The 13,063-nt window shown below is 41.2% G+C and overlaps 1 protein-coding gene across 1 annotated transcript in view; it reads left to right on the top strand.

The window, feature by feature from the left end:
- LOC135556435 (ephrin type-B receptor 1-like) overlaps positions 1-13,063 on the top strand; it is a 180,997-nt gene that overhangs the window by 150,145 nt on the left and 17,789 nt on the right. The window contains exons 10-12 of the mRNA XM_064989642.1: positions 8,066-8,254; positions 9,294-9,541; positions 10,900-11,115. Coding sequence (XP_064845714.1) covers positions 8,066-8,254; positions 9,294-9,541; positions 10,900-11,115 — 653 coding nt within the window. The remainder of the gene's footprint in view (positions 1-8,065; positions 8,255-9,293; positions 9,542-10,899; positions 11,116-13,063) is intronic.

Raw genomic sequence — 13,063 nt, 5'->3', positions numbered from 1 at the left:
TAATCGCTGCCAAAGGTTCTTCAACAAAGTACAGAGTAAAGGCTCTGAACACTTATGTAAATGTTATATTTCAGTTGTTTTTTTATAAACTTGGTAACATTTCTAAAACTTTTTTTACTTTGTCATTATGGGGTATTGTGTGTAGATTGATGAGGGAAAATAACAACGTTTAACACGTCACTCCCTGACCTACTCTACCATAGAAAGTAAGGGCTCTCTATGGGCAGGACGTGACAGCTATTCTAGTTATGGTTCATTCTATCTCACTACTGCTGTACACATATTTTCTATTCATATACTCTCCATACTGTATTTACACACCCTTATATGTGTATTTCTATACATTATATGCATTTTTTATTTATTCCGGTCTCTGACATTGGTCGTTTTGATATATATATTTTTTTAAATATATACAGTTGAAGTTGGAAGTTTACATACACTTAGGTTGGAGTCATTAAAACTCTTTTTCATCCACTCCACAAATTTCTTGTTAACAAACTATAGTTTTGGCAAGTCGGTTGGGGTGTCTACTTTGTGCATGACAAAAGTCATCTTTCCAACAATTGCTTACAGACAGATTATTTCACTTATAATTCACTGTATCACAATTCCAGTGGGTGAGAAGTTGACTGTGCCTTTAAACAACTTGGAAAATTCCAGAACATTATGTCATGGCTTTAGAAGCTTCTGATAGGCTAATAGGCAAATTTTGAATCAATTGGAGGTGTACCTGTGGATGTATTTCAAGGCCTACCTTCAAACTCAGTGCATCTTTGCTTGACATCATGGGAAAATCTAAAGTAATCAGCCAAGACCTCAGAAAAAATGTTTGGAGGAAAAAGGGGGAGGCTTGTAAGCCGAAGAACACCATCCCAACCGTGAAGCATGGGTGTGGCAGCATCATGTTGTGGGGGTGCTATTCCTGCAGGATGGACATGTGCACTTCACAAAATAGATGGCAACATGAAGGAGGAAAATTCTGTGGATATATTGAAGCAACATCTCAAGACATCAGTCAGGAAGTTAAAATGGGTCGTCCACATGGACAATGACCCCAAGCATACTTCCAAAGTTGTGGCAAAATGGCTTAAGGACAACAAAGTCAAGGTATTGGAGTGGCCATCACAAAGCCTTGACCTCAATCCTATAGAACATTTTTGGGCATAACTGAAAAAGTGTGTGCGAGCAAGTTACACCAGCTCTGTCATGTGGAATGGGCCAAAATTCACCCAACTACATGTGGGAAGCTTGTGGAAGGCTACCTGAAAAGTTTGACCCAAGTTAAACAATTTATAGGCAATGCAAACAAATACTAATTGAGTGTATGTAAACGTCTGACCCACTGGGAATGTGATGTAAGAAATAAAAGCTGAAATAAATCATTCTCTCTACTATTATTCTCACATTTCACATTCTTAAAATAAAATGGTGATCCTAACTGACCTAAGACAGGGAATTTTACTCAGATTAAATGTCAGGAATTGTGAAAATTGAGTTTAAATGTATTTGGCTAAGGTGTATGTAAACTTCCAACTGTATATTTAAATTATGTGTATTTTTATATTTGTTTTATTATTACTAGGTTTTAATGGACTGTTGGAGCTCGAAACAAAAGCATTTCGCTGCACCTGCAAATTTGCAAAGATCAGCATATTTGTGTATGCGACCAATAAAATGTGTTTTTGCTTTGATTTGATGTCTATAAGCAATTGTTACAGCATCAGGTAAATAGCTTTGAGAGCTTTATCCAAATACTGGTGGACACAACTAACAAAAGAATTGACAATCTAACCAGAGAAGTCCAAGAACTTAAGAACAGTTTACAATTCTTCCAGGGAGATGTGGATGTTCTGAAAGAGACTTGCAGCAAGATGACAACAAACTTTGTCCACACAAGATGACATCAGCACTGTCTGTGAATCATTATCACAGATGACTGGAAAAACATACTATCTAGAGGGACAATCTAAGAAGAATAACATTGTTGTGGATGGGATATCAGAGTCTCCACATGAGACCTGGATGGAGTCTGAGGAGAAAGTGAGAAAGATTATCACTGAACAGCTGCAAACGGATCATAGGAAGATTGAGGCGGAGCGCACCCACATGTCTGGAAAACCTATAACCAGCCCAGGTTAGACTCAGGCTGATAGTGGTCAAGTTCCTAAGCTTCAAGGACAAGATCTGGAGAGAGGCAAGAACTTGAGAGGAACCAACATCTTCCTCAATGAGGACTTCTTAGAACCTGTGCGTCAGAGGTGGAAAGAACTTATCTCAGCTATGAAAGCTGCTAGAGAGCGTGGGGACATTGCTTATATCTGCTTCGACAAGCTCATTGTCCACGCTCCCTCCCAAAAGCCTGAGAAGAGTGAGCGAGCCAAGCTTCTGGGTCAGTAGCTTCAACCCAAAATCACACACATGCACACACAACAACTGACACTCACAAGTGCCTGATTGACTGACTATTAGATTGACTGACTACTGACTGGCTTTTATTTTACTTATTTATTATTTCCACATTATGTCTATCTCCGATAAGCTACCCAGGAAAGGGCTAAGAATAGCCCATACTAAAGCATGTAGTATGTAGCCTTAGAAATAAGGCTCATGAATTCACTAACTTGCTAACATTGGATAACATTCATATGCTGGCCATCTCTGAAACTTACTGAGATAATTCCTTTGGTAATACAGCAGTAGCAATATAATGGTACATCTTAGAGAGGATCTCATATCAAATGATGTTGAAGTGCTGGGGTTGCAAGTTCACCTGCCTCATCTAAAGCTTATTCTTTTGGTGTGCTGCTATAGGCCACCAAGTGCTAACAGTCAGTATTTGGATAATACTGTATGTGTGCAATGCTTGATACCATGTGTGATGTTAACAGAGAGGTTTATTTTCTGGGTGACCTGAACATTGACTGTTTAGCAACTAGCTGTCCTCTCAAGAGGAAGCTTCTAACTGTGACTAAAATCCTGTGATATGACCCAGGATCTCACTCAACCAACTAGAGTGCTTACCAATAGTGTTGGATCTGTGACATACACGTTTGATCATATCTCCACTAATGCTTCAGAGCTTTGCTCCGAAAGCAATATCAGTTCCCATTGGCTGTAGTGACCATAACATTGTGGTAATTACAAGGAAACTAAAGTGCCAAAGGTTGGGCCTAAAGTAATTTATAAGAGATCATACAAAATGTTTACTCAGGACTCTTTTGTTGAAGATGTAAAAAAAGGTATGTTGGTCTGATGTGTAAGAGGAAGTGAATCCAGATGCAGCACTGGAAGTATTAGTCAAAATATTCATGCCAATTCTTGACAAGTATGCACCTGTTAAAATAACTGTGAGAACTGTTAGAGCCCCTTGGATTGATGATTCATTTAAAAATGGTATGGTTCAAAGAAATGATGCAAAAGAGGTGGCAAACAAACCAGGCTGCTCAGCTGATTGGTTGACATACTTTAAACTGAGACATTTTGTGACTAAACTTAACAGAAATAAGAAGAACCTATATTACCAAACCAACATTTATGACATCAAAAAGTGGAAAAAGTCTTTGGAGTACCTTAAATGGGCAGAAAACCTGATTAATCTCCATCGTTCATTGAAGTAATTTATAACACAACCTTTTGATATTGCCAATCATTTCAATGACTATTTCACTAGTAAAGTGGAAAAACTCAGAAGTGAAATTACAACATTGAACACTTAACCATTATATTTGTGACTGACAGCCTTGACTCAGAGCTACAAAATGGCATATCATACACTGCTGTTGAGGAACAAGTATTTCTGCTGTGAAAGTTGATAAACTTTTAACCCCACTTTTGAGAAAATGGCCCTTGAATGTTTTTGTACACCTACTGGAGCTCTTCTTTGTCTACACCTATTCAGCATCGTTCACACCCTCTTAAGACTTAGCCCCACTCATCTCTTTCAATAGTTATCCAATAGCTACCCGGACTATCTGCATTGACCCTTTTTGCATGAACTCTTTTGACTCATCGTATACGCTGCTGTTGCTGTTTATTGCCTATCTTGTTGAGCTTCAAGTTCCTCCGTGTCCACATCACTAAGGAATTATCATGTTCCACACACACCAACACAGTCGTGAAGTGGGAATGACAATGCTTCTTCCCAGTCAGGAAGCTGAAAATACGTCCCTCTGGGCCTTCAGATTGGCCCTCAGATCCTCAAAAGGTTATACAACTGCACCAGCTCCCAAGTGGCACAGCGGTCTAAGGCACTGCATCTCCATGCTAGAGGCGTCACTACCGACATCCTGGTTTGAATCCAGGCTGTATCACAACTGGCCGTGATTGGGAGTCCCATGAGGCGGTGCACAAATGGCCCTGTGTCATCTGGGTTTGGCTGGTGTAGGCCATCATTGTAAATAAGATTTTGTTCTTAACTGACTTGCCTAGTTAAATAAAGGTTAAAAAAAATACAAAGAAATTGAAAGCACCAGGACCCTGAACAGCTTCTATCTACCTCCAGGCTGTAAGATTGATAAATACAATGAACAAAAATGCAACATGCAATAATTTCAAAGATAAGAGTTACAGTTCATATACTGTATGACTCACCACCTGGATTTGGTCTTATGTTTGAAATTGTGTTTTTGATATTGGATAAAAGTAGAGACTCAGAGCTACAAAATGGTATACCAAACACTGCATTTGAGAAACAATGGGAAAGTAATTCTGCTTTGAATGTTGATCAACTTGTAAACTCACTTTTATGAAAATGGCCTTTGACTGATTTGGTATCTAGTGAAGAGCTCTTCTTTGTCTAAACCCATTCAGCATTGTTCACACCCTCTTAAGCTTAAGCCCCACTCAACTTGTTTCGATCTCTGAGCGCACACTTGACACTCTGGCCGATGATTTGTTTGTTTGCCTAACCAGCTCTGCTGGCAACAATTTCATTACGCTTTTTTGCAGACATTTACGGATACCGGCCATATTCAACGGATGTTGTACACACGTCACTTAACGTTAGCTAATGAGCCAGCCAGCTAATGTTAGCTCGTTAAACAACATTGAACAGTGCCAACAATGCCACAGTGCTGGGAGATAAACAGCCTGGTTCAATGTTAGCTAGCTAACATTAGGCTCTAACTAGAATTGCAAACGGCTCTGGGAAATGAATAATAACGTCATCTAGGGAGCCAGCTGGCTAACGTTAGCTGGCTAGCTAACAGTGCTCTTTAGCTTAAGACATATAGCTAGCTTAATACAGCTCCAATACACAATAAAACAATTTTTAAAGCGGTGTTCGACAGGATTACCAACACAGACTGATGAGCTCAAATAGACAGAAGCCCTCTATGTGGCAGAACAATCCGAACTCTTCTCTCGGCATGCCCAGCCCACTCATTATCTCAGCCAATCGTTTTCTGTGGCTTAACCAACAAGGTTCATAATTTAAAAGGTTTGTTATTAAAGCACATGAAAGTTCACATGTTCGGGAAGGCATTTCCTCCCCCCAATTTTGTTTTGTTTTACGTTCAAACGGCTATCCTGTGAAGTTGTGATTTACGACATACGCCTAGTTTCCTGAATCGGGTCACATATAAGGAAATCAGTCAATTTGAAATAAATAAATTAGGCCCCAATCTATGGATTTCACATGACTGGGAATATAGATATGCATCTGATGGTGACAGATATCTTTTTTTTAAATGGTAGGGACGTGGATCAGAAAACCAGTCAGTATCTGGTGTGAACACCATATATTTTTTATTTTTGAAATTTTATTTAACCTTTATTTAACCAAGTAGGCCAGTTGAGAACAAGTTCTCATTTACAACTGTGACCTGGTCAAGATAAAGCAAAGCAGTGCGACACAAACAACAACACAGTTACACGTGGGATAAACAAAGGTACAGTCAATAACACAATAGAAAAATCTATATACAGTGTGTACAAATGGAGTAAGGAGGTAAGGCAATAAGTAGGCCATAGTAGCAAAGTAGTTACAATTTAGCAAATTAACACTGGAGTGATAGATGTGCAGATGATGATGTGCAAGTAGAAATACTGGTGTGCAAAAAAGTAAGTAAAAACAATACAGGGATGAGGTCGGTAGTTGGATGGGCTATTTACAGATGGGCTGTGTACAGCTGCAGCGATAGGTAAGCTGCTCAGATAGCTGATACTTAAAGTTAGTGAGGGAGATATAAGTCTCCAACTTCAGCCATTTTTGCAATTCGTTCCAGTCATTGGCAGCAGAGAACTAGAAGGAAAGGTGGCCAAAGGAGGTGTTGGCTTTGGGAATGACCAGTGAGATATACCTGCTGGAGCGCGTGCTACGGGTGGGTGTTGTTATGGTGACCAGTGAGCTGAGATAAGGAGGAGCTTTACTGGTGGGACCTGGGACCTGGAACATGCTGTCGATCCAGAGCATCCCAAACATGCTAAATGGGTGATGTCTGGTGAGTATGCAGGCAATAGAAGAACTGAGATATTTTCAACTTCCAGGAATTGTTTACAGATCCTTGTGACATGGGCCTGTACATTTTCATGCTAAAACAAGAAGGGATGGCGGCGGATGAATGGCACAACAATTGGCCTCAGGATCTCATCACGGTATCTCTGTGCATTCAAATTGCCATAGATAAAATGGAATTCTGTTCGTTGTCAATGGCTTATGCCTGTTGATACCTTAACATCACTGCCACCATGGGATGCACTCTTCACAACCTTGACATCAGCAAAGTGCTCGCCCACACTACGCTGTCTGCCATCTGCCCGGTACAGTTGAAACCAGGATTCATCCATGAAGAGCACACTTCAGCATGTCAGTGTCCATTGAAGGTAAGCATTTGCCCACTGAAGTCGGTTACTACGCCGAACTGCAGTCAGCTCAAGACCCTGATGAGGATGATGAGCATGCAAATGAGCTTCTGACAGTTTGTAGACAAATTCTCCAGTTGTGCAAACCTGCAGTTTCATCAGATGTCCGGGTGGCTGTTCTCAAACGATTGTGTGACAAACGTGTTGTGTGATGAAACTGCACATTTTAGAGTGATGGTGGATTATCTTGGCAAAGGAGAAATGCATATAAACAAAATTGTGCACAAAACCTGACAGAAATATGTTTTTTTTGCACACGTAACATTTGGATCTTTTATTTCAGCTCGTGAATAATAGGACCAACACTTTACATGTTGTGGTTATATTTTTGTTCAATGTAGTTGTTCAAGTAGCTACCCAGACTATCTGCATGGACCCTGTTTGCACTCTTTTGACTCCTCACATACGCTGCTGCTACTGTTTATCTATCCTGTTGCCCAGTCACTTTACCCCTACCAATGTGTACATATCTACCTCAATTACAGTACCTCATACCCCTGACATCTACTCAGTACTGGTACCCTGTGTATATAGGCAAGTTATTGTTACTCATTGTGTATTTATTCCTCGTCTTATTATTTTTCTGTAATTATTCCATTTTTCCTCTCTGCATTGCTGGGAAGGGCCAATAAGTAAACATTTCTCTGATAGTCTACACCTGTTGTTTAGGAAGCATGTGACAAATAGGATTGGATTTTAATGTGATTTAGCTTAATGTTACAGTGACTTTTGGGTTTATGATGAAAATGCTGTTAAAAACATTCTGATACAGATTTTGTGTTTCTTTCCCTTAGAATCTGAACATAATATACTCATAACTCAATGCACTGCTTTTCTAATGGATTGCAAAATCTAAAATTGCAGTTAATCGAGATTAGCTAATGCCACTAACTAAATCAATTATTTTAATTGTTTGACAGCCCTAATTTAGAATAAGGTTTTACAGCTTCGTCAGTCAATTTTTTATTTAAAAATAATCTTATGTGATTATTTTATATATTTTACATGTGATAAGGTCACATAGAGGGCCAGAGATAATTACAGACACCTGTGATAATCTTAAGTACCCAAAAGGGCCATACAATCCTCTAAAGTGACCAACATTCTGGTAGTTTACCCTCCCTTTGCAACACTACTGATGATACATTTGTTTGTTTCCCGTGCTCATCCAAACCTCTACTCCTTCTGTCCTCTGTTCCAGAACACTCTCTGAGACCGGACATGTCCAGCTGTCCCTCCCCCATGGCATGCCCCACCCATTTCTCTGGCTCGCCAGCGATGAAGATCTACATCGATCCCTTCACCTACGAGGACCCCAACGAAGCCGTCCGAGAATTTGCCAAAGAGATAGACGTATCCTGTGTGAAGATTGAGGAGGTCATTGGTGCAGGTGACTGGGAAGAAGGGAAACCTAACATTCAGTAACATGGGGGAGAATCTCTCTGCCTCTGCTGCAGTGAAAGCTGTGAATCTATAATTCTCTTTTCCACTTCCCCTCTACCTGTATCTGGGTGTTGGATGAAGGAACTGTCGGAGACATTTGGTCTTACCTCAGATATTCTGTTTCTGAAAACCACTCTTTCCATCTGATTTGTTTTGCTTTTAGAGAGAAAGAACCCTTTCCACTTAACAGACTTGCTCTCTTTACAGAGGGCAATGTTAGCCACTATCTCAGTGAAAACTGCTAATATGTAACTAGACTCCTTTCCATTAATCTATATTTCATGCTGATTTTATCTGCCAGGATTTTTTTTTTTACTTGACTTGATATATTTGTGCATTCAGCAAAAGAACGATCCTCACACTGACTGGTGTTTGACATGTTGGAACTTGTCTTATGACTCTGAAACTGGGCTCTATGTTAATGGGTACCACAGGGAGCCAGAGTGTAACACTCTCTTCATCTCTGTGCTTGTCGCGTATACAGTGTTTATCTTTATGCAGACTTTTGATTGTACATGTGCTATATTTAAGCTATAAGGCCCAAGGGGTTGTGGCATATGGCCAATATACCATGGCTAAGGGTTGTTCTTGGTCACAACACAACGCGGAGTGTCTGGACACAGCCATTAGCTGTGGTATATTGGCCATATATGACAAACCCTGAGCTGCCTTACTGCTATTATAAACTGTTTGCCAATGTAATTACAGCAGTAAAAATAACTGTTTTGTCATACCCGTGGTATAAGCACTGAATGCTGATTGGCTGACAGCCATAGTATATCAGACCATATACCATGGGTATGACAAAACAAAACACGCTGTGTTGCGTCGTACATAAGAACAGCCCTTAGCCTTGGTATATTGGCCATGTACCACATTTCCTCTGGCTTTATTGCTTAAGAATAAGATGTGAAAATACATGATATCAGCTTGCATACTAATAGTTTGCTTTGTAATAATGTAATTTATCATGTCTTTTCCTCCAGGCGAGTTTGGAGAGGTGTATAAGGGTCGCCTGAAACCGTCTGGGAAGAGGGAGCTGTACGTGGCCATTAAGACCCTGAAGGCGGGCTACGTGGAGAAGCAGAGAAGAGACTTCTTGTCTGAGGCCAGCATCATGGGCCAGTTTGACCACCCCAACATCATCAGACTGGAGGGCGTGGTCACCAAGAGTCGGCCAGTCATGATTATCACAGAGTTTATGGAGAATGGGGCCCTGGACTCCTTCCTGAGGGTGAGTGCTGCTTTGTTATTCTCATTATGTTCTAAATGTCACCCTATTCCCTTTATAGTGCACCACTTTTGGGCCTGGTCAAAAGCATATAGTGCACTTTATAGGGAATAGGGGCCCATTTGGGACACATCCTCCTTTTTTACCTCCTCTGGTCAGCACACCAGCCCCGGCTCCAGCTTTCACCTCTGTTGCATCGGATTATACACTGGGTTGAGCTATAGGGCCACTGTGTGGTTTCATATATCAATCATATTGATTAATCAGCTAAAGCTTTTATTGCTAATTTGACAGCTTCACACTAACAGTGAAGTATGATTATTGAGATTAGTTATTAAAAGGATTAAGAAAATGGAGATTTAAAACTCCCTGGAGGATAAATGTATTTAATATAGCAGGAAATTGAGATCTGATAAACAACCCTGGCATGAATGAACAAAAATGTCTTATATTTGTCAATAACCTTCAATATTTCGTAATATAATTCATGAGATTAGCATAAATGAAATTGTTCCACCCAGAGCCCTTTGAGGCAGCATAGCTAATACACAGTGCCCTGATTCAAAGTGCCAGCCTGGCACAGTTTACTGTTTCTTCTTCCTCCTTGGAAACAGACAACATGGAACACAATCAATATGTGGCCCAGTTTTCTAATTCTTCCAACCTGTTTCCTCCTCCCTTTGATCCTGGACTCATTTGAAACGGGGCTTTGAACACCCCTTTGATGTCCTCTCCCTCACCAGGCCCTCTTCCGAGCCACCGCACTTGACTCCCGTGGACATCGATTTCTGGGTTGTTTTTCTCCTGGCATGCCCCTGTTGCTGGCGCAGAAAGACAACAGTTGAATGAGTGCCCTGCTTGGCGTGTTGGAGATGCCCACTGAAGCCACAGCGTAGGGTCAGACCTGCCGTGCCTCACGGGAGGGAGTTATCCACCTTGGTGGGGGCCGCTAATAAACAGCCACGCTGAGGATAAGGAGCAGAGACAGAGAGTGATCGAAGACATGAATCCAATGTGGGGCTTAATGGACACACACACACTCCTTAAACGGGCCCCAAGTCAAGTGGAACACTTATTACATCAATGAATGACAATTTGGTAACATTTGGAAAAGGGCATATATGGTGCTCTTCCTCAATACTCAATAACTTGAAATATTTGCACAAGCTGCCCAGCCAATAATTTTTTCCAGAAATAAATGTGTGAGAATTTTTTAACCTAAAATGTGTACTTTTGCATTTCCAACACAATGAGGACATTTTAGAGAGATAATGGGAGCATCATTATCCCACGTATCTGGCACTTTATTATGTCATTAACTCCAATGTGACATGACATCCTATTTAATCCCTGTCCTGCAGCAAAATGACGGGCAGTTCACGGTGATCCAGCTGGTGGGGATGATGCGTGGCATCGCGGCGGGCATGAAGTACCTGGCAGAGATGAACTACGTCCACAGAGACCTGGCCGCCCGCAACATCCTGGTCAACAGCAACCTGGTGTGTAAGGTGTCTGACTTTGGCCTGTCCCGTTACCTACAGGACGACACATCAGACCCCATCTATACCAGCTCCCTGGTGAGTACCCTCTCTGGCTGGCCTTTTACCTCCCCGTTTGTTTGGAGCACATTCTAAAAAAAAAAATCTTATGGTCCAGTACAAAGTGAAACATCTCTTTGTCAAGAGAGAGTTGGTTGATTCAATAGTTGACATGGCCATGGTTATGTCATTGTGTCTGTGGTGATCATACTGCCACCTGTAAAGTTTGGTGGTGTAGGAATAATAGTCTGGAGCTGTTTTTAATCGTTCGGGCTAGGCCCAGTGAAGGGAAATCTTAACGCTGCAGCAAACAATGACATTCAAGACTATTCCATGCTTCAAACTTTGTGGCAACAGTTTGGGGAATGCCCTTTCCTGTTTCAGCATGACAATTCCCCCGTGCACAAAGCGAGGTCCATACAGAAATGGATTGTCGAGATCGGTTTAGAAGAACTTGACTGGCCTGCACAGAGCCCTAACCTCAACCCCATCGAACAACTTTGGAGTTAATTGGAACTCCAACTGCGAGCAAGGCCTAGTACCCCAACCTCACTAATGCTCTTGTGGCTGAATGGAAGCCAGTCCCCACAGCACTGTTCCAACATCTAGAGGAAAGCCTTCCCAGAAGTGTGGAGGTTGTTGTAACAGCAAAGGGGGGACCAACTCCATATTAATGCCCATGATTTTGGAATGAGATGTTCAATGAGGAGGTGTCCACATACTTTGTCATGTAGTGTATCAAAATATATACAGTGCATCTATAATTATTCAGCTAAATGCACTTTGATGAATTGTGATGATTTTGTCTCACAATGTTTAGAACTTAGACATGCTCTGGAACTTTTGCAACTTCTAAGTATTTTTTAAACCTCCAGCTTTGGGCTGGATGTGTCAGTGTAGTTCACACATGAATAATATATGAGCAGAATTCCTGACTTACCTCAATTAGCCACTAAATCCCTAGTTTGAAAGCAATGTTTTTTCTGGAAGTTGTGCTATGCCATTGTCCCCCACTTGGGCCAGCGCCCTAGCAATTTGAGTTCTATCCAATGAGCTTCAGCCCATTGCCATTTGAGTGACCGCTTGCAAGATGCACACACAGCAGAGCGAGAGCAATGATGTGGTGCATATATCTACATATACAGTATGTGATGTAGTACACCATTTTCAGGGTCTACTTTTGGCTCATGAGCGCTACTTTCAGAACTACTGGCTAAAAAGTATACAAAAGTACTGGAGAATCTCTTTAAATTCAAGAGAGAAACCTAGTCCTATTTATTTGTATCTGTCTGTCTGTGTGCAGAGGCAGAACTTTATAATGAAATTCTCCCTGCCTCCACAACAGCTCTAATCAGAACATCTCAACCTTCTAAAAGCACACAATGCAATTTTATATTTCCCTTTAACAAAGTTCATAGAATTATCTCACAATGTAGAATTCCAACACTGGCATTATGAATGAAATAACAACCCATGTCTGAGATGGGTGCATGCCTGCCTATGCTAAGACACCCTCTCTCACACATTTATAGATGATAACAAATTATTGATTGCTGCTTGCAGGAGCGTTGTGATAGACAACACTGCGAGTGTCATCTAAGATCTCTGCTCGGCTACACTGTCTTGCCTACAAAGATGTATTGTAGATCTAATCAGAGAGTAGTTGAATTTAATTTGTGTTTCATGAGACACTATTGAGTTGTAGTCTATATTATAGATTCCTTGTTTTGAATTTCCTTGCCTAGAAAACGTTAGTGTCTGTCGGTGTGTATAGTTAATGGCTATGGGACTGTGTGGGTGATTATGGCAGAGAGGGCGTGTGTGTTGATCCTGTCATGGTTGGCCCAGAGGGCTGACCCTGTGGTTCTGGGTGGATGACTGAGGGAGGCTGAGGGGAGGCTGGAGGGTGATGTCTGTGCTCTATTTGCCGATTGCTAATTAAAACTCAGCCACTCCTGGTTTGCCCCATCCCCTGCTCCACTGTCTC

Source organism: Oncorhynchus masou, chromosome 15 (assembly GCF_036934945.1).
Source record: "Oncorhynchus masou masou isolate Uvic2021 chromosome 15, UVic_Omas_1.1, whole genome shotgun sequence".
Lineage (NCBI taxonomy): Eukaryota > Metazoa > Chordata > Actinopteri > Salmoniformes > Salmonidae > Oncorhynchus > Oncorhynchus masou.
Note: the sequence above shows the minus strand (reverse complement) of the source record. Positions and strands in the feature narration are given on the sequence as shown.